At 60.1% G+C, this 23,384-nt stretch overlaps 1 protein-coding gene across 4 annotated transcripts; it reads left to right on the plus strand.

Annotated features, from left to right (window-relative positions):
* Nucleotides 1-859: 859 nt before the first annotated feature.
* SGTA (small glutamine rich tetratricopeptide repeat co-chaperone alpha) lies at nucleotides 860-17,399 on the plus strand. Of its 4 annotated transcripts, XM_013048766.2 has the most exons (13): nucleotides 950-1,015; nucleotides 8,078-8,135; nucleotides 8,252-8,390; nucleotides 8,818-8,924; nucleotides 9,222-9,306; nucleotides 10,359-10,458; nucleotides 11,683-11,787; nucleotides 12,530-12,668; nucleotides 13,103-13,165; nucleotides 14,017-14,054; nucleotides 14,817-14,906; nucleotides 15,124-15,246; nucleotides 16,169-17,399. In XM_013048766.2, exons 3-12 carry the CDS (start codon nucleotides 8,291-8,293, stop codon nucleotides 15,236-15,238), a joined length of 942 nt encoding a protein of 313 aa, XP_012904220.1. In that variant the 5' UTR covers nucleotides 950-1,015; nucleotides 8,078-8,135; nucleotides 8,252-8,290; the 3' UTR covers nucleotides 15,239-15,246; nucleotides 16,169-17,399. The 4 variants fall into 4 exon arrangements, with proteins under 4 accessions (XP_012904219.1, XP_004778028.1, XP_004778027.1 ...); XM_013048765.2 differs by lacking the exon at nucleotides 8,078-8,135 and having other exon boundaries at nucleotides 860-1,015; nucleotides 16,001-17,399; XM_004777971.3 differs by lacking the exon at nucleotides 8,078-8,135 and having other exon boundaries at nucleotides 860-1,015; nucleotides 16,089-17,399.
* Nucleotides 17,400-23,384: the final 5,985 nt, after the last annotated feature.

A 23,384-nucleotide genomic window follows, 5' to 3' on the forward strand; every position in this document is an offset into this window, starting at 1 on the left:
AGCATCTGCCTTCAGCTCAGGTCATGATCCCGGGGTCCTGGAATCAAGCCCCCACAGCAGGCTCCCAGCGCAGCGAGGAGTCCCCCTGCTTGTGTTTCCTCTCTCACTGTGTCTGTCTCTCTCAAATAAATAAAATCTTAAAAAAATAAATAGGAGAAAAGCTAATTAGGAGAACACTACTTGCAACTTTAACACTAACGGTGATCGGTTGTGAGTCTTCAGTTTCGCCGTTTTCCATTCCCGGAGTCTGTTCCTCATCCCCCAAACCCACCTCTACCAGGTCGATCTTTCCTAACCATTCCCCCGGCCCTCTGCCTCCCCAGTCATAATCCCAGCACGCCGCTTTTGTCTTTAGAGCTCGCCATCCGCTGGAAAGGGCTAGTTTACGTCCCAGTTGACTAGTTTGCAGCTCGTCAACGCCAGCACAAGGGAACGGGAGCAAACCCTGTTGGTTTGCAGTACTGCAAACTAGTACTGCCAACTAGTGTTGGCTACTAGGCACCTGCTGTAAACAAAGACGTTCCCTTACGTCCCATGCGTTGAATGACTGAGAGAGCGCGTTTGTGGGACGACGGGTGCGTGAGTAAATGCAAAAGATTGTGGGAACCGCTCGCTCCCCGGCACACGGCGCATGCGTGGCTCCAGGAGCCAGCTGCCCAAACACCGCAACACCACGTGGCCGGCTCGGTGCCACGTGACCGGCCCTGCCGACCTCCCGGAGTCCGCCACCGTCCCACCATGCACCGCTCCGTTCCCGCCCGAGAGGGGGACTCCGTCCTGACTTCCGGCCTCCGTTCGGTCGCAGAGGTCAGTTGCCCTAACGACCAGCTCGCCCCCACCTCTAAGTGACGTCACTTCTCCCCACGCCCGCCTCGATCATTAATGCGCTTGCGCAGAAGAAAACACAACGGGAGCCGGCTCCTTCCGCGCAGGCGTCGCGGCCGGGGGCGGGGCCGGGCAGCGCCGCGGTGCGCAGGCGCAGCCGTCGGTGGGTCGGCGTTCGGCCGCCTGAGAGGTGAGTCGTAGCGGGGTCCGGCGCTGAGCGGGGTGGGCCGGGGGTCCGCGGCTCGGAACTCCCGGGCCTCCAGGGCCCGTAAAGACCGGTTGGTCTGGGGCGAGGATCCCGCAATCCACTGGCTGCTGTGAGTGGGCGGCGCGAAGGGGAAACTGAGGCAGGTGGCGTCGGGCAGGCCTTCGCCGGCCCTGGTCATCCTACCCCGGACCCCAGGCCCGGGAGATGCTGGGCGCAGGCCCGTGGGTGGACAGCAGGAGTCGGAAGTGCCCCGCTAGCAGTGAGGGTGTCTTCTGCTTCCCGGAAACACAGTCCCTTTGAATGGGGACCCCGTTCGTGGGGCGCGGGTCGGGGTCCTTTCCCAGCGCCGCCACCCTCCACCTGGCCAGCCTCTTGGCTCCCCGGAGCCTCAGTTTCCCCCGCAGTAAGATGGGCGTCCTCACGGTCCCTGCCTGATTGGTTGGGGTGCGGGGTGAGGGGTGGCGGTCTTGGGGCCAGCGCAGAGTGAGAGCTCGGTGGGGTCCGCGGTGGTTCGGCCTTTCCCAGCCCGGGGCTTCTGTCGGTTGTGCTGGCGGCGGGAAGGAGCCGGGCGAGGACCGGCTGCACCCCTCTCCTGGCTGCCCGAGCCGGGGCCCATCGCTTCCCTCTGAGCGGCGCGTGTCTTGTGCAGCAGGGACCCCAGAAGAACGTGCTTCCTAGGCTCTCTGCGAGGTTAATGAGCAGGTCATGCTCTGCTCAGCTTCCTGCTGCTTGTTAAGAGTTGGCTGGAGAATGGCTGGTGTATTAGGTGCGGGAAAGTGTGTGCAGTCTGCACCCCGGACGCGGGACGACGGCCCGGCTCCCTGTGGTTTTCTGGGTCTGGTTGGGCTGTCTGCTTTTCCTCTTCCCAGTCCAGAGGTTTTGTCGCCCTGGAGGACGCAGGGCAATGTCTGGGGGTCATTTGTTGTTGCCACGACTGGGTGAGCTCCTGGCAGCAAGTAGGTGGGGCACAAGGATGCCGCCCAACACCCCCGGGGTGCCCCGGACTTCCCCACGGGGAACCGTCACAGTGTCCACAGCGGGGAGTTAAACCTTCCCCGGGACCAGGGCTTCTCCGCCGGCCTGAGCGGCACACAAGGGGGTGGGGGATGAACTCACGAGATCACGTGAAGGTTTTGCGGGGAGAGGAAAGGGCGCTTCGGAATTTAGGCTCTGGAATCTGACTGCTGGGCCTAGAGTTCCTGGTTTGGGTCTTCTAAGCTGGATGACCTCGGGTAGCCCCCCTATCTTTCAGAGCCTCAGTTTTTCCTTCTGTACAATGGGGATTGGCGCAAACAACCCAGGGGCTTGGCTGGCTGTGAGCAGGCCCAATCCAGCTGCAGCCTGTTTCTGTAAGTGAAGTGGGGGGTGGGGCGCCCCGTCACAAAACTGGGGACAGCTTTTGCCCAAGAACAAAGGTGCGCGGTTTCCACAGGAGTCCTGTGGCCCTTTTCAGAAAGTGATCGCGGACCCCTTCCGGGGGCTGCGCTGAGCGCGGGGCCGGGAAAGCGCTCAACGCGCCAAGGGTTTCACCTGCGGTTCACCATCGGTCTTTGAGGACGGGCGAGCGGCTGTAAGTGGGGTTGCCTCCCCCCCAGACTGCGAGATTACGTTGTCTGACTTACTTTGTCCCCCCCCCCTTTTTTGGGGGGGGTCCAAGACCCAGCACTGGCCTCTGTGGGAGATGCTCAGCAAGGGGGTTGTAGGAATGAAGGCAGTCGTCAGTAGGCAGGCGAGGCCCGGGGTTTGTTGTCTCCTCCGGGCTTCCCTGGGAACTTGGTCAGGGGCTCTGGGTTTGACAGGGATCTCACCGTTTCCCAGGACCCTACGGATCAGACACTGCTGAGTGCGAGGGTGAAAGCGAAGACGTCTGTCCCGTGCTCACAGTCTGGGTGAGGCCCGGGGTCAGACGACAGACGGGTTTAAAGCCGTCTGGGCCAGTGATTAGGCTGGTGCTTGGACTTTGCTGGAAAAAGAGGGCGTCTAGCTCTGAGATAACTTTGCAGCTCAGTGTTTTAGGGAATCAAGAGTTTCCAGGTGGGCTGGAGGAACGGTGAGCGGCTGGGTTTGAGTGGAGACACTGAGCGTTTGGTGAAGGGCTTCCCATGTGCATTTGTGAAGTTTCAGGAGCTTTTGATGGTCTTCAAGGATGCAGGACATTCTGGCGGCGTTTTAGAAGACAGCAGGCTGTGGTGAGGGTGGTGGGCTCAAGCCTTGGGACAGCCCTTGCTTGGACACCGGGGGTGTGCTGGGACCAGAGAGGGCACCGGGGCACTGGCTTCGCACGCTGCTGTTTGTGGGCCGAGCTCTGGGTGCAGGCTGGAGGCAGGCAGCCCTCAGCAGTGGGCACTCCACCGTCCAGGGTGGAAAAACACGCGGTTTTTTTCCCCCTTGACCAGTTCTGGGCAGGCAAATCAAAGAAGTAGAAGTTGTTGTTATTTTTAAAATGAGGAAATCGGGGTGCCTGGGTGGCTCAGTGGGTTAAGCCTCTGCCTTCGGCTCAGGTCATGGTCTCAGAGTCCTGGGATCGAGCCCCACATCGGGTTCTCTGCTCAGCGGGGAGCCTGCTTCCCTCCTCTCTGCCTGCCTCTCCGCCCATTTGTGATCTCTGTCAAATAAATAAATAAAATGTTTAGAAAAATAAAATAAAATGAGGAAATGAGAAGGTGGACTGAGAGCCGGAAGGGACCGTGAAGACCACCGGAGGAGCTGGCCCCGAGATACCCCCTGCCCAGGCTCGCCTGGCACTTCGGCGGTGCTGGGAGCTCATAAAGCCCTCACTGTTCAGAGAGGAGGCCTTCTCGGAGACTTTTGTCCAGCAGCCAAAGCCCTACAAGTTGGGATTGTTCTGCAGGCTCTGGGTGCCTGGTAGGGGACGAGGAGAAGTGCTGTCCCCGTGTTTTGTTGGGCCCCACTTTGTGGGGAGCGGAAGGTGCTTCATCTCAAAAGCCACGCGTGGGTAAGACCCGCAGACTGTCGCACAAGGAAGCAACGTTGTGTGGAGCCCGTGTCGGACGGCGTGCGGGCTCCTCCTCGCGCCTTGGGGACCTTCCTCGGCTGAGGACCCGGGCTTCCTTGGCTGCAGGGCCCAAGCCCAAAATGTGCAAACAGAAGGTTTTCAGAAAGCTTAGAGCAAAGTTCTTTGGCCAGAAAAAAAACATCTCGCTTCTACTGATTTAGAGCCTTTATTTTTCCCACTTGGAGTTTCAGTGATTTTCAGCTGGGTGGTTTGGCCATGTCTGGGGACATCTGTGGTTGTTACCTCTGTGGAGGGGGTGCTCCTGGCATTGAAGGGGTGTGGCCGGGGATGCTGAACCCCACGGTGCTCAGGACGCCCCCATTGAGAGTGACCTGCCCCTAATGTTAGGGCCAAGCGGAAGAGACCCTGCCTTGATGATTTGGGAAAGTACTGAGTCTGGTGCCTGCTCACTCTGGACACCAGAGTAAATCCCCCGGGGTCAGAGGGTACAAACCAGGGCGACCCTGGCGTCTGCGCTCAGTGTGCGCATTTCAATGTGTGTAGTGTCCCAGGACCTCAGGAGTCACGTGGTTACAGAACTCAGACACTCCTGGGGGTCAGTGGAACCCCTTGACCTGAGGGGTATTACCCCGAGGAGATTCTGTCCCTTACCTTGGGCACAGTGGACAGAGACCAGGGATGCTGTTACCACTCGGCACTGCACAGGACAGCTGCCCCCCCAGCAAAGAACAGCCCAGCCCCTGGTGTCGATAGTGCCGAGGTAGCGAAACCCTGCATGGGGTGGTGAATTCTTGTCACAGCTGGCAAGGACGCCCTTGTTAACCCATTTTGTGGAAGAGGAGAGTGAGGGCATTGGCTGGGACTCTTCCAGATGGGACAAAGAGCATCCCTTTGCTTAGGGTGGGGGAGGAGAAACGGAACGGGCCTCGGACAGAAATGGCCGGACCTGTGACATGACTCCAGGCCCTGGTCCTCCAGGCGGATCCGGCCTCCGTGGCCTGGCATCCGTACGCCAGGCCCAGGGCAGGCTCCAAGGGGCTCCGACTAAACAGTGAGTCGCATTGGAGGGGCCAGCACTTGAAAGAAGACCAAGCAACAGACCAGGAGAAGCCCAGGAAGGAGGCAGTGAGAGCTTATGCCAGGGAAATCAGACCACGGTGCTTCAAGTCTGTTGGGAGCAGGGGATCCTCTCGTGCAAAGGCCCTGAGGCTCCAGGGGCTGGGGGCATGGGAAGGACCGGAAGTGTGCCAGAAAGGAGCGTGACTGGGTCTTTAGGTTTTCGATCCCTTGCCTGCCTCAATAGTCTCACACCCTGCCCTCCCCGCCCCCTCTCACCAGCCAGACCAGGAGGGTGGGAAGCGTCTGCCGAAGACCAGGTTTCCTTTCTCAGTCCGCTCTTGAGCAAGCGCCCAGCACCATCAGGACTCGTATCCGTTCCCTGGGAGGGGAGACGGAGTCCCGTCCTGGCATACACACGCGTGACTGCGTAAAGCCCAGAATGAGTGACCCGTGGGAATGGAGGGGAAGCACCCCCAGAACTGGTGCCTGGAGCCCAGAGGTGGGATGTAGCCACTTATGTGACTTAAGAACTCAAGATTCGATCCCCACAGGCAGCTGCCCAGCCGTGACTCTCGAGGCCTGACTTAGAACACAGCACACGAAGGGCCCGAGACCGTTTGTCTGAAGGGGAGGACCTCAGACTTCGAAAACAAAAGGAAACAAAATTCTAATTATGTTAAGATACGCATAGCATAGTTTAGCGTTTTCATAACCTTTTTTTTTTTTTTAAAGTTTTTCTTTCTTTATTTGATAGAGAGACAGCGAGAGACAGAACAACAAGCAGGGGGAGTGGGAGAGGGAGAAGCAGGCTCCCCACTGAGCAGGAAGCCCAACATGGGGCTCGATCCCAGGACCCTGGGATCATGACCTGAGTTGAAGGCAGACGCTCAATGACTGAGCCCCCCAGACACCCTTAACTGTCCGTAAGCACACAGCTCCGCAGCGGAGAGCACACGCACACCGGCCCGCGGCCCTCCGCCCTCCGGCTCCAGAACTGTCCCTCCCCCCACTCGGAGACTCTGTCCCCACGAAGCACGGACTCCCCAGCCCCGGCTCCCACCCTCTCCTCTCTGTGCGGACGGGACTCCTCTGGGCCTCCTGGGAGTGGGGTCCTGCGGGACGGGTCCTTCTGGGTCTGGCCGCTCTCACCGAGCCCCGTGTCCCTGCGGTCCCTCCGCTTGGTGGCAGGGGTGAGGGTCCCTCCCTTCCTGAGGCTGGACCATGTTCCCGCATGTGGACGGACCGCACTGTGCTGATGCGTTCGCCCGTGGCGGACACCGGGGTCGTGTCTGTCAGCTGCTGTAAATCTGCCGCTGCCGAGACAGACGCCTAAAATGAAAACAGTCTGACGTGTCAGTCATTTCTTCTTAGGTGGAGGTGAGCAGACTGACTGGTTTGCTCTCTAGATTTCTCAGCTGGGGACCAGGACTCATCTTCTGGGGCTTGATTTCCCCCAAAATGAATGGATTGAGGGGGTTGGTCTCTGTGAGCCTCTCTCGCCCCTGAGGTCCTCTGGTCTGGGACCGGCCAGCCGTCCTCCAAGCACCGGCCTGTCCTGATCCCAGACCTTCCAGTTCTAGGGAGTCTCCGGCCACGGGTGCGTGCCAGCTTAATGTGTCCAGAAATGGGGAGCTGTTACCATCCTCACAGAGCTTTAATTTCTTCACCAGCTTTACAGAATACGGGTGTTTTGAGGTATAATTCACGTACCCTAAAGTTCAGTAGACTTTGGTGTGTATTCATAGTGCGACTGTCCCCTTCCTGAAAGTCAAGAACATTCCATCACCCCAAAAGGAAACTCGATCCCCATCAGCCATCATTCCCGCCTCCCCCAGCCTCCGGCCCCCACGAGCCCCCTTCCCGTGCACGGATGTGCTTGTTCTGGACGTGTCACATGCGTGGACTCCCGCCCTGTGGCCTGTATCTGACCCCCTCTCCTTAAGAGGCAACTGTGGGTGGACGTAGATTCCGGGATCCGGAGCCCGAGCTCTCTGTGCACGGCCGGCACCGAGTGTCTCGCCTGCCCTTGTCCGGTGGCCCCCCGCCCCCGCGCTGGCACCGTCTCCCCGTGAGAGCCGGGGCCACGTGACGGGCTCTTCCCCGCTTTAACTATAGTGTCCGATGACAGGTTCATGAGAAGGTGGTCAGGAGGCCTGCTCCTTGTTTTCTGTGGGGCGCAGGCCGTTCACCCCCGAAGGTGTTTTGGGGAGACTGAGGCGCTTCCTGCTGCGGGTTCTGGCTGTGCACGTGGACCTGAGCGGCCTCAGCCCCTCCTCCCAGATCCCTGTCCCCAGCCTGTTGCCTTTCGGCGGGAGCGGCCGTGGAGGTCGTGGTGTGGAGGGGTGAGACGGTGCTGTGACGGGCCGGACCCATCAGAGACCCTCGGGTAGCAGACCCCTCATGCCTGCAACGCTCCAGAGCAGGGCTCTCCCCTGGGCACTGCTGACCCTAGAGCAGGATAGTTTTCCATTGTGTGGATATTCTGGGAGCCGGGGCTGAGCAGAGGCCCTCACCGCCCGGTGCCAGGAGTACCAGAGACGCCCAGACACGGCCCAGAGTCCCTGAGGCAGGACCACTCCTGGCCTGGGAGTGCAGCACACGGCAGAGGGATCAGGAGAGGCCCTCGGATGGCCTGCAAGGGGCTCCGTGCCTCTGGGCCCACTTGGTCTGCTCTGGGCCCCTCCTCCCCTGACCCCAGCTGTCTCGGGCCCTCCTACCCCCATGACCTTGTTCCTCAGTCTGAGTGCAGAAGCCGGTGGGACTGGGGCTGCGTTGTGCTCAGCTAAATCAGGGTTCGGAGACCTCCAGGACTAGCTTGTGGGCCAGCCCTCCGCATCCCTGGGAGCCCCCTGGTGCCGCTGCGTCTGTGAAACGGTGGTGGCGGCCAAGGCCGCGGGGCCTTCTTCAGAAGGAGGAGGCAGGATGGCTGGGCGTGCTCCTCCTCCCGGGGAGCCTCGAGGCTCAGCTGTGACACGGGTCATAACCGTTTCCCCTCACTTGTGCTGCAGGTAGACTGGGCCAGGCACTTCGAGTGTGTTCCTCGGGGCCAAGGCCGGCGCAGGCCTGGTGAGCCGGGGCCCGGCGGTCTGGGGGGGCCTGGAATGGCAGGTGCCATGGGCACTGTCTCCGCAACACCCATGCCCTCCGTCTGCACGCCTCACACCCTTGACTTGGGTCTGCAGATCCTGAAAACCCGAGGCGTGGTCCCTTCCTGTCTCAAGATGGATAACAAGAAGCGCCTGGCCTACGCCATCATCCGGTTCCTGCACGACCAGCTCCGGCACGGGGGGCTCTCGTCCGACGCCCAGGAGAGCTTGGAGGGTACGTGTGGGCCGCCGCCCGCCCTCCCGCCGCACAGAGCCAGGCCCGGCCTCCTGCGGGTGTTCTGGTCATCTCCCCTTGCTTCATCGAGGGGTGGTTCCAGAACATTCTTCCCACCCCATGAGTGCGACTCCCCTGATGAGAGGAGAAAGGCTCTCTCCCTAAAGAGGGTGGAAGCTGCTGGGGCTGGGGGGTGAGGAGCCCAGGCCGGGCGGGCACTTGAGCGGCCCTCTGCCCAGACGCTGCCACCAGCCCCTTGGTGTCCAGTTGGCTCCGCCCACGGCGATAGGGTGGGAGATGGCGTTTTGGCTTCTGCTACGTGCCAGGCCTTGACCTGGGTTTCGTCGGGGAGGGACTCCCTCTGAGCCCCAAAGTCCCAAAGTCTGGGCTGCGTCCAGAAGAAAATGCATATGTCCCGTTCACACAGTTGCAATCCAGTGCCTGGAGACCGCTTTTGGGGTGACCGTGGAAGACCATGACCTTGCTCTCCCTCAGACCCTTCCGGAAATATTTGAAGCAGCCGCCGCAGGCAAGGTGAGTCTCTGGGCTTCCCAGAGCGGTAGTCACAGCGAGCATGGGCGGGGGGGCTCCGCAGCACCTGTGCAGGCCCGTGTTTCCCCCAGACCAGCACCGTGGAGCGGGGTTCCCGGCTCACGGACGGGGCAGTAGGGAGCTGCCTGCAGCCACCGTGGCCCCAGGTTCCCTCCCTTAGAGCTCAGCTGCCCTCTCGGGCGGCCCTGAGCAGAAGGGAGGCCGGGGGTGTGGGGTGTGGGGGAGTCGGGCAGTCAGGTGGCCCGCCACCCCTCAAGCAGCTCAACATTTTGGGGCCAGGAGGTGCCGCAGGATCTGAGGAGCCCCGAGCGAACCCCACCTTCAGAGGAGGACTCGGCTGAGGCAGAGCGCCTCAAAACAGAAGGTGAGACGAGACGGTCGCATCGGCGCCAGGTCCCTCACCCACCTGGCCTGCGGGGCTGGCGGGGGCGGGCTGGCACCCGGGGCGGCGGCCGCTGTAGCGGGGAGCGGTGCATGAAAACCCGCACAGCACACAGCTCCGGGGGACGGGGGCCACCGAGTGCACGGGGTGAAGATGTGCGGAGAGCAGGGCCCGCCCACATGGCCCGTGGGGATGTGGGGATGTGGCTGACAGTTCCCAGTGGTCACACTGGGCACGTGGCCCAGCCGCTACCCTCCCCAAGTATGGGCCCAGGAGAGATGCGCTGTGTCCGCAGCAGCCAAAAGGTGGACCAGCCCAAATACCCATAAATGGGATAAAAAGATAAACAAAGAGTGACCTGTTCATACTTTGAAGTGTCCCTTGGCCACAAACAGGCAATATGCCCCCACACGCTGCCCCAGGGACGGACCCTGAGCCCACAACACTCAGGAAGGGAACCAGACACAGGAGGCCACATGGGGTGTGAGTCCACACATGTGACACGCCCAGACCAGGCTCCTCCACAGACACAGAAATGAGTTAGTGTGTATCAGAGGCTGGGGAGGGGGTGGGCTGGTGGCTGCTGATAGGGTCACCAGTGCTTTTTGAGGGTGATAGAATGTTCTGGAATTAGATTATGGTGATGGACACCTGTGAATATTTAAAAACCATTGAGTTGTACACTTGGAAAATGTGCGTTTTAGATTATTTGAATTGCACTTCGTGAAACTTGGTTACTTCCAAGGAGCAAAAGTGACTGTATTAGAGGCTTATGTCTTCAAATGTCGCAGCCAAAGCAGGGACGGTTGTCAGAGGGCCATCTCAGGCCAGAGCCCCAGGATGCCAGACGCAAACCACATCATCGCCCTCTCCACCGGCCCACCCCCCACCGGAGCCTGCGTCTGAGTGTTGCAGCCTGGTCCCCAAAGTCTTCTCACCCCTTCAGAGAAGCCCCCGGAGAGCTGCCCTGATGCCCAGAGCCCTTGGGCCTGACGGGAGCAGCGGGGCGCACGCTGTTTTCTTTTTCTCTTTAGGAAACGAGCAGATGAAAGTGGAGAACTTTGAAGCCGCTGTGCACTTCTACGGCAAAGCCATCGAGCTGAACCCGGCCAACGCCGTCTATTTCTGTAACAGGTGCTGGCTGGGTGCGCTCGGGAGGGCGTTCGTACTGGCGCTTGCTGATCCCTCGGCCAGAGCCCCAGGTCAGCGGCAGGTGGCCAGCCCGGGTCCACAGGAGCTGAGCACAGCATTAGGTTAAAATCGGGGGCAGCCTTCTGCACAGATGCTGCGGCAAGGAAATAAGCCAGACCACGCGTGACGTCTCCCGCCCACGGTCACGGCAGCATAGCCGTGGGAAGCCGCGTCTGGCTGGTCCTTTCTCTCTTTTTTTTTTTTCCCCTTTTTAAGATTTTATTTATTTAACAGAGGGAGACAGTGAGAGAGAGGGCACACAAGCAGGAGGAGTGGGAGAGGGAAGCAGGGTCCCCACTGAGCAGAGAGCCCGACGCAGGACTCGATCCCAGGACCCTGGGACCATGACCTGAGCCGAAGGCAGACACTCCACAACAGAGCCCCCAGGCACCCCTGGCTGGTCGTTTTACAGGAAAAGCTGCCTCGGCTCTGCCCCGGCCCCCAGGACGGACCGTCATGCTGACGAGGCAGACTCTGGAATGCGGAGTAGACGCAGGGTCGCGCTCCAGGGCACCGGCCCCGGGAGCCGACAGTGGGTGGCGGGGGCCGGGGGTGCCGCACGCTGTGCACTGTTGCTAAGCTAGAGCTGCTTGTCACTGTAGTTTCTTGCTTTTGACTCTTGGGGGCAGTAACGCGAATAGGTTGGCAGGAAAGTCGCACATGTAGTCCGGGAACCCCCCACACGCCCTCCGCCGGCCTACCTGCTCGGTATTTCTACCTGATGCCTTTCTGGGCTTCAGAATGTGGGGAATCGCCAAGTGCAGTTAAAACCTGAAACCGTCTGAGAGGCCGTCTGGCGTGAGAGGAGACCCCGAGAGCTTGGACAGGGCTCGCGCGGGGGATGAGTTAGTGTCTAGTTCCTGACCTAGAACGGGCACCGGCTCCCGACGGTGGGCGGAGCCTGGGTGCTGGGCCCATGGACTCGGGGTTCGGATCCCGGTCCCGTCACAGCATCGTCGAGCCCAGCAGCTTGGCCTCCAGCCTCAGTTTCCCCTGGAGGCTGGTGCAGCCCCCAGCACAGGTGCTCCGCGGACGGAGGCCTTTGGCGGCCCTGTGTCCCACCCCCTCCACCCCCACCCCCCCCCCCACTGACTGGGAGGCCTAGGCTCCTCCCCAAAAGGCTCCTCCTTGGCAGTGAGCAAGCCCCGCCCTGCTTTGTGTCCCCAGAGCCGCGGCCTACAGCAAACTGGGGAACTACACTGGGGCTGTGCAGGACTGCGAGCGAGCCATCTGCATAGACCCGTCCTACAGCAAAGCTTACGGCAGGATGGGGTGAGTGCCCCAGGGGGAGGGACCACCCCCCACTCTCCACCACCTGCCGACCTGCAGTCCTGAGTCTCTGCGTGGACAGAGCCCGGACTCGGCCCCATTCACGTGTCCTGAATCTGGACCTCCCCTCCTTCCGACCCAGCTGCTGGATCAGTCCCACGGCTCGCTCCCCTGTGCTCCTGTGTTTTGCTGGAATGCACTTGTGCATTCTCGTAGAGGATGCAGACGAAGGGCTTCACAGGAGGGTCCTCGGGTGGGAGTTCTGTCCCCCTGGAATGGGGTGTGATGCCGTCACCAACAGGGACCTTCTCCGTATCTCATTGTTCAGTTTCATTCTCCAGCCGTCTCCCCTCCCGGCAGTGTGGGGGTCACAGGATCCAGATCCCAGATCTGGTCTTCCTGGCCGCCAGCCCCAGGTCACCGCATGAGCATAAACTCAGGTGTGATCAGAGGGGCTCGTTAGGAAACCAGGAGGGCCTGTGACCTGGGAGGTGCAGGACTTGAAGAGTTCTGTGCCAGGAACAGGCTGGCCACGTGCGACCACCCTGCCCTCTGCCTCTGCGCCCCTCCTCTGGGCTGCCCCGTTTTGTGGGTCCTCTCGGGCGCTAGCCCTTGTGCCTTTGCGTTCTTTCCACACGTCCATCCTCTCTGCCCCCGGGGCCCTCTCAGGCCGTCCCCAGCAGACGCCAGGCCGCGGCGGGCAGCCTCCCAGGCCCCTCCCCACGCGCTGCCGTATCTCCCGCAGCCTCGCGCTCTCCAGCTTGAACAAGCACACCGAGGCTGTGGCCTACTACAAGAAGGCCTTGGAGCTGGATCCCGACAACGAGACCTACAAGTCGAACCTCAAGATAGCCGAGCTGAAGTTGAGGGAGACGCCGAGTCCCGTGAGCAGCCCCAGGAAGGGAGCGGGTGGGAGCCGAGAGGTGTGGGCCGGTTTCCGTGGGAAACCGGGGACCTGGGCTTAGGACAGCCCAGACGAGTACCCCCATCGGAGTCCGGGGCAGTCGGGCTGGGGGTGTGGGCCGTGGACTGGTGGGTGATTATTCTCTGGGAACTTCTCACCCCGAGGGCTCTCCAGGCTGCGCGGGGGCCCAAGATGTCTGAGCCTCACGTGGTACTTTTCCCAAGCAATCAACCCCAGGGCACGCGCCTTGGACGTGGTGGTGTCTGGCCGTGAGGCCTGGCTCCTGGGTGAGAGGACATCTGAGCCGAGGCCTCTCAGGATCCCAGCCGCCCCCCTGGGGGATCGTCCGTCTCCGATTAGGGGTCGGTGTCATGGTCCTATGATCACTCACCAGGGCTCTTCTTGTCCCCACAGACAGGAGGCGTCGGCAGCTTTGACATCGCTGGCCTGCTCAACAACCCCAGCTTCATGAGCATGGTAACCTGCGCTCCCGCCTCCCCTGGGGCCTGGCCCCGCGCCTGTGTCCACTTGTGTACGCCTGCCTTGGGCCAGGGCTGCCCCCGCTGGGGCGGTGACCGGGGTGCCATGGGCGGAGCAGCATCCCAGCCCCACCCCCTCGGCGCCGGGAGCAGCCCCCGTGTGGCAGCCACAGATGGCCCCGGACAGCACCCCATGTCCCAGGGGGCAGCACCACCCCCTAATGAGACCCCGACTTAAGGCCGGAAGCACTAGTTCTGTGCGGGGCTGGTACCCACACGGGCATGTCCACAGTGGGGCTCCCTCACCGCGCCTCAGGGCCCAGGGTCCCCACTAGAGAGAGATCCCCGCGGGGCAACCAGGGGCTGCCGGCCGCCTCCATCGGTGGGGGCGGCACCTTGTCCGCAGGCCGGCAGGACAGCCGGGCACTGCCGGGGGCTGGCGTGGAGTGCACGAGCCCACCGCGGGGCAGGAGGACTCAGACTGGCCGTGGCCACGGCTCTTGATCTCCTGAACCTGGGGTCGGCGACCAGCCGGAATCTGTAGTCGTGTTGGGGCACGACCACCGCCGTCCGTCGGTGGCGACCCGGGTGGGTGGTCGGGGCAGAGCCTGGGCCACAGAGCCAAGAACCTCAACTCTGGCCCCTCGTGGAGGTGAGCCATGCCAGGCAGGCCGCTTGCAGTGTCCCGCTCGGCCACTCCTAAAATGGGTCCTAAAGAGGGACAAGATCCGAGCAGGATCAAAGCGGTAAACCGTGGGCGAGCGGATGTCGGGAGGGGCGTCGAGCAGGCCCCGCGAGCACGCTGTGTGGCTGGCGCGCGCCGCGTCTGACGACGTGTTCTTTCCTCAGGCGTCCAACCTAATGAACAACCCGCAGGTCCAGCAGCTGTAAGTGACCGCCGTCTTCCTTGGGGTCTGGGGTCACATTTATTTTTTTATTGCGACAGGATGCACGTAACAGAATTTGGCCATTTTAACCATTTTAGGGTTTACGGTACAGCGGCGTTAAGTACATGCACCTGTGCAACCATCACCATTCCATGCCAGAACATTCCATCACCCCATAAAGAGTCCCTGTCCCCATTAGAGGCACTGTCCTACCTCCCCAGCCCCCGGTCCCCGTGAACGAGCCCCCTTCCCGTCCGTGAAGGAGCCTGATCTGGGCGTGTTACATGTGTGGACTCACACCCCATGTGGCCGTCTGCATCCGGTTCTCTCCCTGCGTGTCGGGAGCTGTTCTGGGTCCACACCCAGAAGCGGGATGGCCGGGTATGCGGTGATTCTGTTTTACTTACTGAAGAACTGCCAGGCTGTGGTCAAACCTTAAAGCCCAGCTTCTCCGCAGCACCGCTGCTGTCGGGGCAGGGCACCCTCCGGACATCCAGGGTACCATGGGGGCAGCCCAGCATCCCCGGACGTGGCCCCGTGGCCCCTGGTTGAAGACCCCTGTTTCTAAGCCAAAAACAAAGGCTGTTCTTGAGTGAGCTGGTGGAGTTCACGGCAGCCGCCATCAGAGAGGGGTGGGCCGGGCTGGTGCTGGGCCCCCGGAGGGCTGCCGGCCAGTAACACAGCTGCTCGCGGGTGGCAGGGCAGGGCCCGGCGGGAGTGGGCCAGCCAGGCTGGCGGTCTCATCGTGGGCTCCCCCTGCAGCATGTCCGGCATGATTTCGGGTGGCCACAACCCCCTGGGGACTCCCGGCACCAGCCCCTCACAGAACGACCTGGCCAGTCTCATCCAGGCGTGAGTAGACCTGCTTCATGGGGCCCGAGGCGGGGGTGGGGGAGTGGGCGGGGTTCCACCCACGAGCATAAGAACCAAGGTGCTGTGTCCCTGAGCTCGCTCTCGGGCCCCGTGTCCTCCAGTGAGTAGTCCTACTGCCTGTGGGGGCACACGCCTGGGACGTGGCCAGAAGGGTGCCCTGGGCTTCTGGTTAAGCCTGGGCCCGGCCCTCCCGCAGCGGCCAGCAGTTCGCCCAGCAGATGCAGCAGCAGAACCCAGAGTTGATAGAACAGCTCCGGAGTCAGATCCGGAGCCGGACCCCCAGTGCCAGCAATGACGACCAGCAGGAGTGACCGCCCACGTGAGTCCCCGTGGGCCATGGAGTGGGGAAAACCCCTTTTTGACAGCTCTGGGTCCATGAGGTGGGGAGGGTCTCCGTGGGGGGGGGGGGTGTCTGGGATCCTCAGGTCCCTTTCCAGGTGTTTTCCACTCGCATCCTGCTCCTCCAGCGAGAGTCTGTGGGTGGCCCGTCACTCAGGTGGGTCTTGTGCAGACGAGGGCTGCACGCCTAGGGTTCCGTGTCACAGCAGCGGCCAGAGCGCCGGCAGGCCGCGGTTGTGTGGGAAGCCCCGGGGCAGCCGCGGCAATGCCAGCCAGGTCCCTGGGAGGTGGCGGACAGCCCCGCCCTGCCCGGGGCTCGCCTGGGTGTGTGTGTGTTTGCTGGAAGCAGCTGTTACGGCAGGATTGCTAGAAAACAGACTGAGGGTCCCTGTGGCCACGGCTGGCTCGGGGCCACCCCCTCCCCGGGCCGCTAGACTCCCCCTGTGCCCAGGAGACCTCGTCACTGTCCTGTCTCCTGTACTGGGATTTTCTGTTAAAAACTTCAAAGGACGGGGCACCTGGCAGGCTGAGTCTGTGGAGGGTGCAGTTCTTGATCTTGGGATCATGAGTTCGAGCCCCACGCTGGTGTACAGGTCATAAAAAATAAGAAATAGTTGAAGAGGTTTTAAATGCCAAAACCACCGAGCAGCAAGGAAAACCACTCGGACCGCCCCGCCGGCAGCATCGAACGTTAATTATTTGAGCTCGTGTTTCTTCCTTTTTCTCCCCCAAAGCATTCTTAAAGAGGAAAAAAAAACCTAGTTGAGATCCGTTTTGCATTTGTTGTACATCGTAACTTAACCTGCAAAACGCCTTTGCCAGCGTTGGCGCGTTCTCAGCCGCAGAGCCTGCGGGGAGGTCCTGGCTGCGCTGACTCGCGGCCCTCCTGCCTCCTCCCCCAGCCCTCCGGCGCCGCCAGCTCCTTCCCACCGACCGGAGCCACCCACCGGAGCCACCGCGCGTTTTGCCGTCTTCTCCCCTTGGACCACCCGAGAGAGAAAAAGAAACAGAAATCGGACCCGCATGTTAAGATGGATTTTTGTTACTCCCTCCGCCGTCCCCTCCCTGTTTGTAGTTTCCCGTGGCCCCTAGACCCTTCTCGAAACAGAGCCAGCAAGCTGTGAACGCAGACCAGCACTGATCTCTCCCAGCCCCCCGAAAACTCGGTCGTGGAAGTGTCTCCTAGAGCGCCCCGGGCTGGGGGCGTCCTCGAGCCGCTCTCCAGGAAGCTGCCCGTTTTGTGTTGAGCCGCGTCGGGGACACCCGTGGCTCCCAGAGCCCCTTTCTGCAGCCCCATGGTCTGTCTGCAGAGGAGACATGAGAAGCCAATTCTGAGTCGACCTTGGCCTCCCCAGCCGCGCCCTGCTCGAATGAGCTCACTGCCAGCCGTGGTCTGGGCGCCAGTGGCCGCCGTGCCCCTCAGACCGTGGGTTTTCGTTTGAGAAGCTCTTCAGACACATTTTCCTAAAGGACGATTTCCGTGACCTTGCACCCCTGTTGGGAGCGGTGGTGGGACCGTCCTGGGGTGCACGGGACCAGGTACTGGGACTTGGCTTCCAGTCAAGCATTTGGATGGACACGTGTCTCATCTCTGAGCCTCTTGTCCCAGGAGTCCTGACCGACTGACCCCAAGCCCGTCCGCAGCTGGGTGTCCAGCCCACTGCCCTTCTGTCCACAGACGATCCTGCCGGCAGGCGTGTTGGGTCCCTGGCAGGCTTTCCTGTCCCGTTCAGGGCTGGGAGGCCAGCAGGGGTCCCCGGTGCCTCCCACCCCCGCCTCGGCCTGACATCGGCAGACAGCCGTCCAAGCTGCTCCCGGCGGGGCAGGAGTGCCAGCCATGGCCGGACAGCCCGCCCAGGACACGGGGCCACTGCGGATGTGCCCACGGCTTCCACTCGGGCAGGATGGGGGGGGCAGGTCTGTGGGCACCAGTGTTGGCATCTGGATCGTGTGAGGTTCCCCCATGGTCCGGGCCGTCTGCGGGGTAGACCCAGTACGTGTGTGTTGTAGGTAACTAGTGGGAAGACGGGCCACTGCCAGCCCCACAGTCGTCCCACGTCTGGCGAGATGTGTCCTAACTTGAGTGCTAGCCATGGTGACAAGAAACGTGTGGGGAATAAACAGGTATCACGACCTCTGCTCCACTCTGCCGTGACCTTTCGCGCCACCCCTGCCCTCCTGCCCCAAGCTCCCAGAAACCCCCAGCCTCGAGTGCCCGCCTCAGGCCCACACCAGGGGTCAGTCGTGTCGACGGCTGACTTCCTGTGTCGGGTCACAGGTGATTCCAGAAACCGCAGATCCCGTGCTGCTCCTGTATGGTCTCTGCCGCGCCTTCGCTTCCCAACTCACGCGCTCCGGGGGCCAGCCTGGACCCCCGGCATCACGGGCAGAGCCATGAGGGCACCTCACTCTCCCCGGGGTAACCCTCGGGGCCCCTTTTTGTACCTGTCGCGCATGAGCGGGGTGGCCACCTGCAGTCCGGGAAACAAGCTTCCCAGGGAGGGGGGGAGCCAGGCCAGCACGCGACTTGCAGGGCAGGTCCTGATGCTGGGGACATCTGTGGCTGTCACAAACTACGGCTGTGATGATCAGGTACTCCTGGCGTCCGGTAGGTGGGGGTTAGGGGACGTGACTCAGTCCCTGCAAGACCAGTCTCCATTCTCCGGAGTCCGCCCACCCCACCCACCCCCTTCGGGTCTGCGCTGCACTCAGCATGTGCCGCCCACAGGATGCTGACAGCCTGTTTGGAGAGTGCACTGGGGGGGCACAGGGGCGTGAGCCCTGTGTTCCAGAAACTTCTACAGGTGCATTCTAGGTCTCCCCAGATCGTCTCACTCCATCCGGTGTGTCCGTCACCGAGCAGCCCTGCAGAGCCGCTGCCCCACACCCAGCCTAAGTGTTCAGGAAAGACCCAGAAACTTTCTGTTGGAGCCACGGCTGGAGTGGGAAGGGAGAGAAGAGGAGCAGCTGTCAACATGTCATCCGAGAAGCTGGTGGCTTCTCCGTGTGACTTGACGAGACGTGTGTCACTGGTAATGACTGCTCCATCCCACACGAGGTAGAAATAGGGTCTTTGAATATTCCTGTCAGAGGCACGTTAAGAGGAAGAGCAGCAATTAAACACGGAGGTAGCATGCGTCGTGACTTGGAGAACGCTTGCAGGAGTAGGTAGGTTGAGCCTCGAAAGGCAAGGCAGCTGCTGTTACCGTAGATGGAATCGTGGAGTCTGTCCGCGGCCCCCACACCCCGTGCGTGGCCGTGCATGGTGACCAGGCCCTGGACCGCGAGCCCCACCCAGATTAAGTCCCAGGATGCTGAGGAAGAAAGCAAGCAAGGGGTGTCCCCGGCTGTCAGTTATGCCCAAGGGGCCTGGGCTGTGTCCAGGGGCCATTGGGGGTTGTCACAGCCAGAGGGGCTCCTGGCATCAGGAAGCTGGGGCCAGGGAGCTGCTCAGCCCCCCGCAGCGCCCACCCCACAGTGTTGCTGGCACCCGGTGGGCTCTGGAGAGGTGTCCCATATAGACACCCCAACCCGCTCTGCCACAAGCAGGAACGATCTTGCCCGCTCCACGGGCTCCTGTGTCCCAGCAGCAGAGGCTTTGCCCCAGGCTGGGTAACTTGAAAACCCCACACCGCGGGGGCTGTCCCAGCGCGCCCCTCCACCGGGAGGCGCTGGGACCAGCAGGTGGCGCAGCCGTGCCCCACCCTCCCGGACGCGTGGATCCTCGGCATCAGGACCAGAAAGAACAAAACCACCTGGTCTCCAGCCTAGAAAGGGCCACAGTCCCAGGGGTCAGGCCTGTGCTTTTAGAGGGGGCTGTCCTCTCAGAACTCTAAGTCGCAGGCAAGGATGTCGGGCTGCGCGCCACACTGACGGGGCCACCAGCCTGGGGTTGGAGAATGGGAGCCCCTTCTGGGGTGACACCCACGGATTCTGCTCCGTGCACGGCTGCTGGAAGCTCCTGTAGACTTGGGGCGGGGGGAGCTGCGTTCTTCCCTCTCTCGTGACCACGCTTCTTACACTCTTCATCAAAGCGCAAATACACACGCGTAAGTGCACAGAGTGCGAGCAGGCGTGGGATGAGGGTCCACAAAGGCAGCACGCCGCCATCGGTGCCTGGACCAAGAGCGGAGCCCGCCCTGCAACCCTCATCATGTGTGTGCCCGCCTCCATTGACGCCTTCAAGGGGAACACAACTCCAGTGATTGGTGCCATGGGGTAGTTGTGCCTGGTTTTGATACAGATAAAATGGAATCTAAGGTGGGGGGAAGGTAAAACTATAAAAATCATAGAAGAAAATTTAGAATATAATTCTGGGTAGGCAGATTTTCTTAAAAAGCCCAACACTGTGATAATCTTACATGTCCACTTGGCCAGGCCACAGTACCGAGGTACTCGGTCAAACGCTAGTCTGAATGTTGCTGGGAAGGTATTTTTTTAGACGAGAGCAACATTTAAACGAGCTGGTCTGGAGTAGAACATGAGTCCTCCGGGTGCGGGTGGGCCTGGCCTAACCAGCTGAAGGCATTCAGAGGAAAGACAGGTCCCTAGAGGAAATTCTCCTCAAGGGAATTCAGCCTCTACATGGCCTTGGGACTCTAGCTACAGTGTCGACTCTCCCTTGGGTCTCCGGCCTGGCTGAGGGGAGGAGGCCATTTGCAACACATATTTATATATATTATATTTTATTTATTTATTTATTTAATATATTATATATAAATATATATAATATATTTATTTATTTCACAAAAATATACTCCTACAAATCCATGAGAAAAATATGACCCGGGGCACCTGGGAGGCTCGGTGGGTCAAGCCTCTGCCTTTGGCTTGGGTCAGGATCTCAGGGTCCTGGGATCGAGCCCCACATCCGGCTCTCCGCTCCCGGGGAGCCTGCTTCCTCCCTCTCTCTCTGCCTGCCTCTCTGCCTATTTGTGATCTCTTTCTCATCAAATAAACTTTAATTTTTTTTAAGTTTTTATTTATTCATTTAACAAAGGGAGAGTACAAAGCAGGGAGAGCAGCAGGCAGAGTGGGAGGGAGAAGCAGGCTCTCTGCTGAGCCAGGAGCCGGATGTGGGACTTGATCCCAGGACCCTAGGATCACCACCTGAGCCAAAGGCAGCTGCTTAACAAACTGAGCCACCCAGTGAGCCACCCTCTCCTCAAATAAATTTTTAAAATATATTTTTAAAATAGGACCCAATTTTTTAAAGAACTTTTTAAAAAACATTTTATTTATTCATTTGACAGAGCAGGAGTAAGGGTGAGTGGCAGGCAGAGGGAGAGGAGGAAGCCGGCTCCCCACTGAGCAGGGAGCCCAATGCGGGGCTCGATCCCAGAACCCTGGGATCATGACCCCAGCAGAAGGCAGAGGCTTAAGTTGCTTAACTGACTGGGCCACCCAGGCTCCTGAACCAAATTTTTTAAATGGGCAAAACAGGCCTTCCAAAAAACCAGGATATGCAGTTAGCCAGTCATCAATGTCATTAGATATCTGAGGAACATGATTGAAACCATAATGTAAGGCAAATAGAGCAGAACGGTTAGAATGAACAAAGCAAGTGCTGTCATCACAGAGATGCCTCAGGAGCACCCCGGTGCGGGGGTGTGCCGGGAGGACCCCAGGGCCAGCAAACAGTCATCCCCACGGCCGCATGGGTGGCGGGGGTGGGAGCTTCCAGAGCCCTCTCCCAGGGTGTCCCACAGGACACACTTATTTCCAACAAACGAGACAGGACCATGCACATGTGGTGTGGTCTCCGGGGGCTGGCAGAGACCCATTGCCCGGGTTCTCTGTAGGGGTTGGTCTCGCGGGCTCGTCTGCCCAGCTCAGGCCGGGAACCCCGACTCAGGGAGGGGAGCAGGTGCTCAGCCCGAGCCTCGCGTCCACACGGGTGGTTCAGGGACCCGAGCCCCCCAGCAGCGAGGCTGGCCGGAGCCCACAGTCCAGTCCCAAACACTGCGGAGGGAGGGCCAGCCTCACGAGCCGGCCTTAGACTGCTGTGTTAACTCTTCTGCACTGAAGGGGGGAAAACAGCTCCATTAAGTCCTAAAACCAAGGGTTTGCATCCCCTGGGACCCCGACTACAATACCCACTGTGGACGTCCGCCCAACAGCAACACGTAAGAACGACCACCCAGAGGCAGAGGCGTGTTCAGAGCAGACCTGAGCAAGAGCCAACACCAGAAAGTACCAAATGAACCACCGTGCCAAAGGCTAGGTGCTCGGGAGTCAGGGCGCGAAGCGGCAGGAGGGAACCCGCAGGGGAGCAGGTCATGGTCACTCTTGACTGTGAGGGTGGTTTCACAGGTATGTTACACACAGGTCAAAACTCACCAAGTTGCACACTTTAATATGTGTCATTCCTTGTGTTATGTCAATCAGCCTCAATAAAGCTGTTAAAATGGTTTTACTTCCAATGTCCGTGATATCTGTTCCCCTGTAGACGTGTTCTCCGTGGATAACTTCTTCATCCCCTTCCCATTCTTGTTCTCTGTCACGTGCCCTGTCTTCTTTCGTCGGCATTTCCTTCTGCTCCATCCTGTTTCTTTATTTGACGGAGACACAGCGAGAGAGGGAACACAAGCAGGGGGAGCAGGAGAGGGGGAAGCAGGCTCCCCACAGAGCAGAGAGCCCGATGCGGGGCTCAATCCCAGGACCCTGGGACCATGACATGAGCCGAAGGCAGACGCCCAACGACTGAGCCACCCAGGCGCCCCCCGTTTCTTGTTTCCTAAGCCCATTCATAGTGTCTTCCACTAGAGGATATTTTTGAAGTAGACAATGCAGTCAGATGTGTCCGTTTTTTCCCTATGGTGCCCTGAAGATACCTGCTCGTACACAGGTCCTAGAGCCTAGGAAGTTTTCAAAAATGCGTGCTTCTCCGAGCAGCCTCATTCTCTAGATAACTATGAACAAATACTGCACATCACGAATTCTTCTGTAGGAAGGTGTCACCCTGCGGGCTTTTACCTGGTGTGCACTTATTATAAACCATCTTTTTTTGTTGTTGTGAATTATGGAAGCCAGGAAAAGACTCTCTATAATAACAAAGTGTCTAATGAGAACGAAGAGGCACCCCATATTGGGTGCCTACGATGAGGAAGGCAGAAATCAGCATTAAATGTTAAGAACTCACAGACAGGTCACACTTAACCTCTGCAAAGCCCAGCTCGGTCTTCCAGCACCTCCGATACCTGCACCTCCTCCAGTCCCTCCTGTTTTAGCGAACAATGCCAGAATCCACCTAACTGCTCAAACCCGAGAACTAGAAAAAGTTACCCTGACCCCTCCTACTCCTGCAACCTGCCCAGGAGAACCAGCGCCGCGTCCTCTCAACTCACCCTCCATCCTGGTTCCGCCGTCTCCCTGCCAGAGCCCTTATCTAAGCTAGCGCCTGGCCTCGCCCAGATGACTCCTAACTGGTCTCCTGCTTCCACTCCTGCTTCCCCACAATTCAGTCTCTACACAGACGTCAGAGTCACCGTAAGAGAGAAATCAGATCACAGGCTTCCCCTGCTTAACCCCCTTCAGTGAATCTCGCTGCCCTCACGGTAGCACACAAACTCCTAAACGTGGCCCGTGGGACTGTCCCGCATCTCTCCCCTCCCTGTCGCTTGCGAACATTCAGCCAGCCCAGCCTTCCAGCTCCTCCGGCGTGGCGGGTTCCTTTCCATCGTTACGTCAGCTGTGCTCTGCTGCTCCTACTTCTCCCTCGCGTCCTGGCTGGGCTCACACGACTCTCTCTTCCTCTTCAGAGCTTTTTGTACAATCTGGGTCCTCAGCCGCAGGGTCTCTCAAAATGTACGGTCGAGGTGTCCCCTGGGCAGCAGCCATCTGAAGTCATGCCCAGGACGCGACCCCTTCCAAGACCACCCATGTTGTCGTCGGCCAGGATTCCACTCCCCAGAGGGTCTCGGGCGGAAGGTCTTAGTCCCTTGCGGACTACTGGCTGGAGGTCGTCCCCAGTTCCTTAGTACGTGAGCCTGTCCAACATCTCAGCTCCCTTCTTCACGGCAGGCAGGAGAGGTGCTAGGAAGACACAAGTCAGTCTTTTGTTTGTTTTTTTACTCCATTAGTAATTTAAAAAAAAAATTGTGGTGAGATATACATAAA

Source organism: Mustela putorius, unplaced genomic scaffold (genome assembly GCF_011764305.1).
Source record: "Mustela putorius furo isolate JIRA1106 unplaced genomic scaffold, ASM1176430v1.1 tig00000095_pilon_pilon_pilon, whole genome shotgun sequence".
Taxonomy (NCBI): Eukaryota; Metazoa; Chordata; class Mammalia; order Carnivora; family Mustelidae; genus Mustela; species Mustela putorius.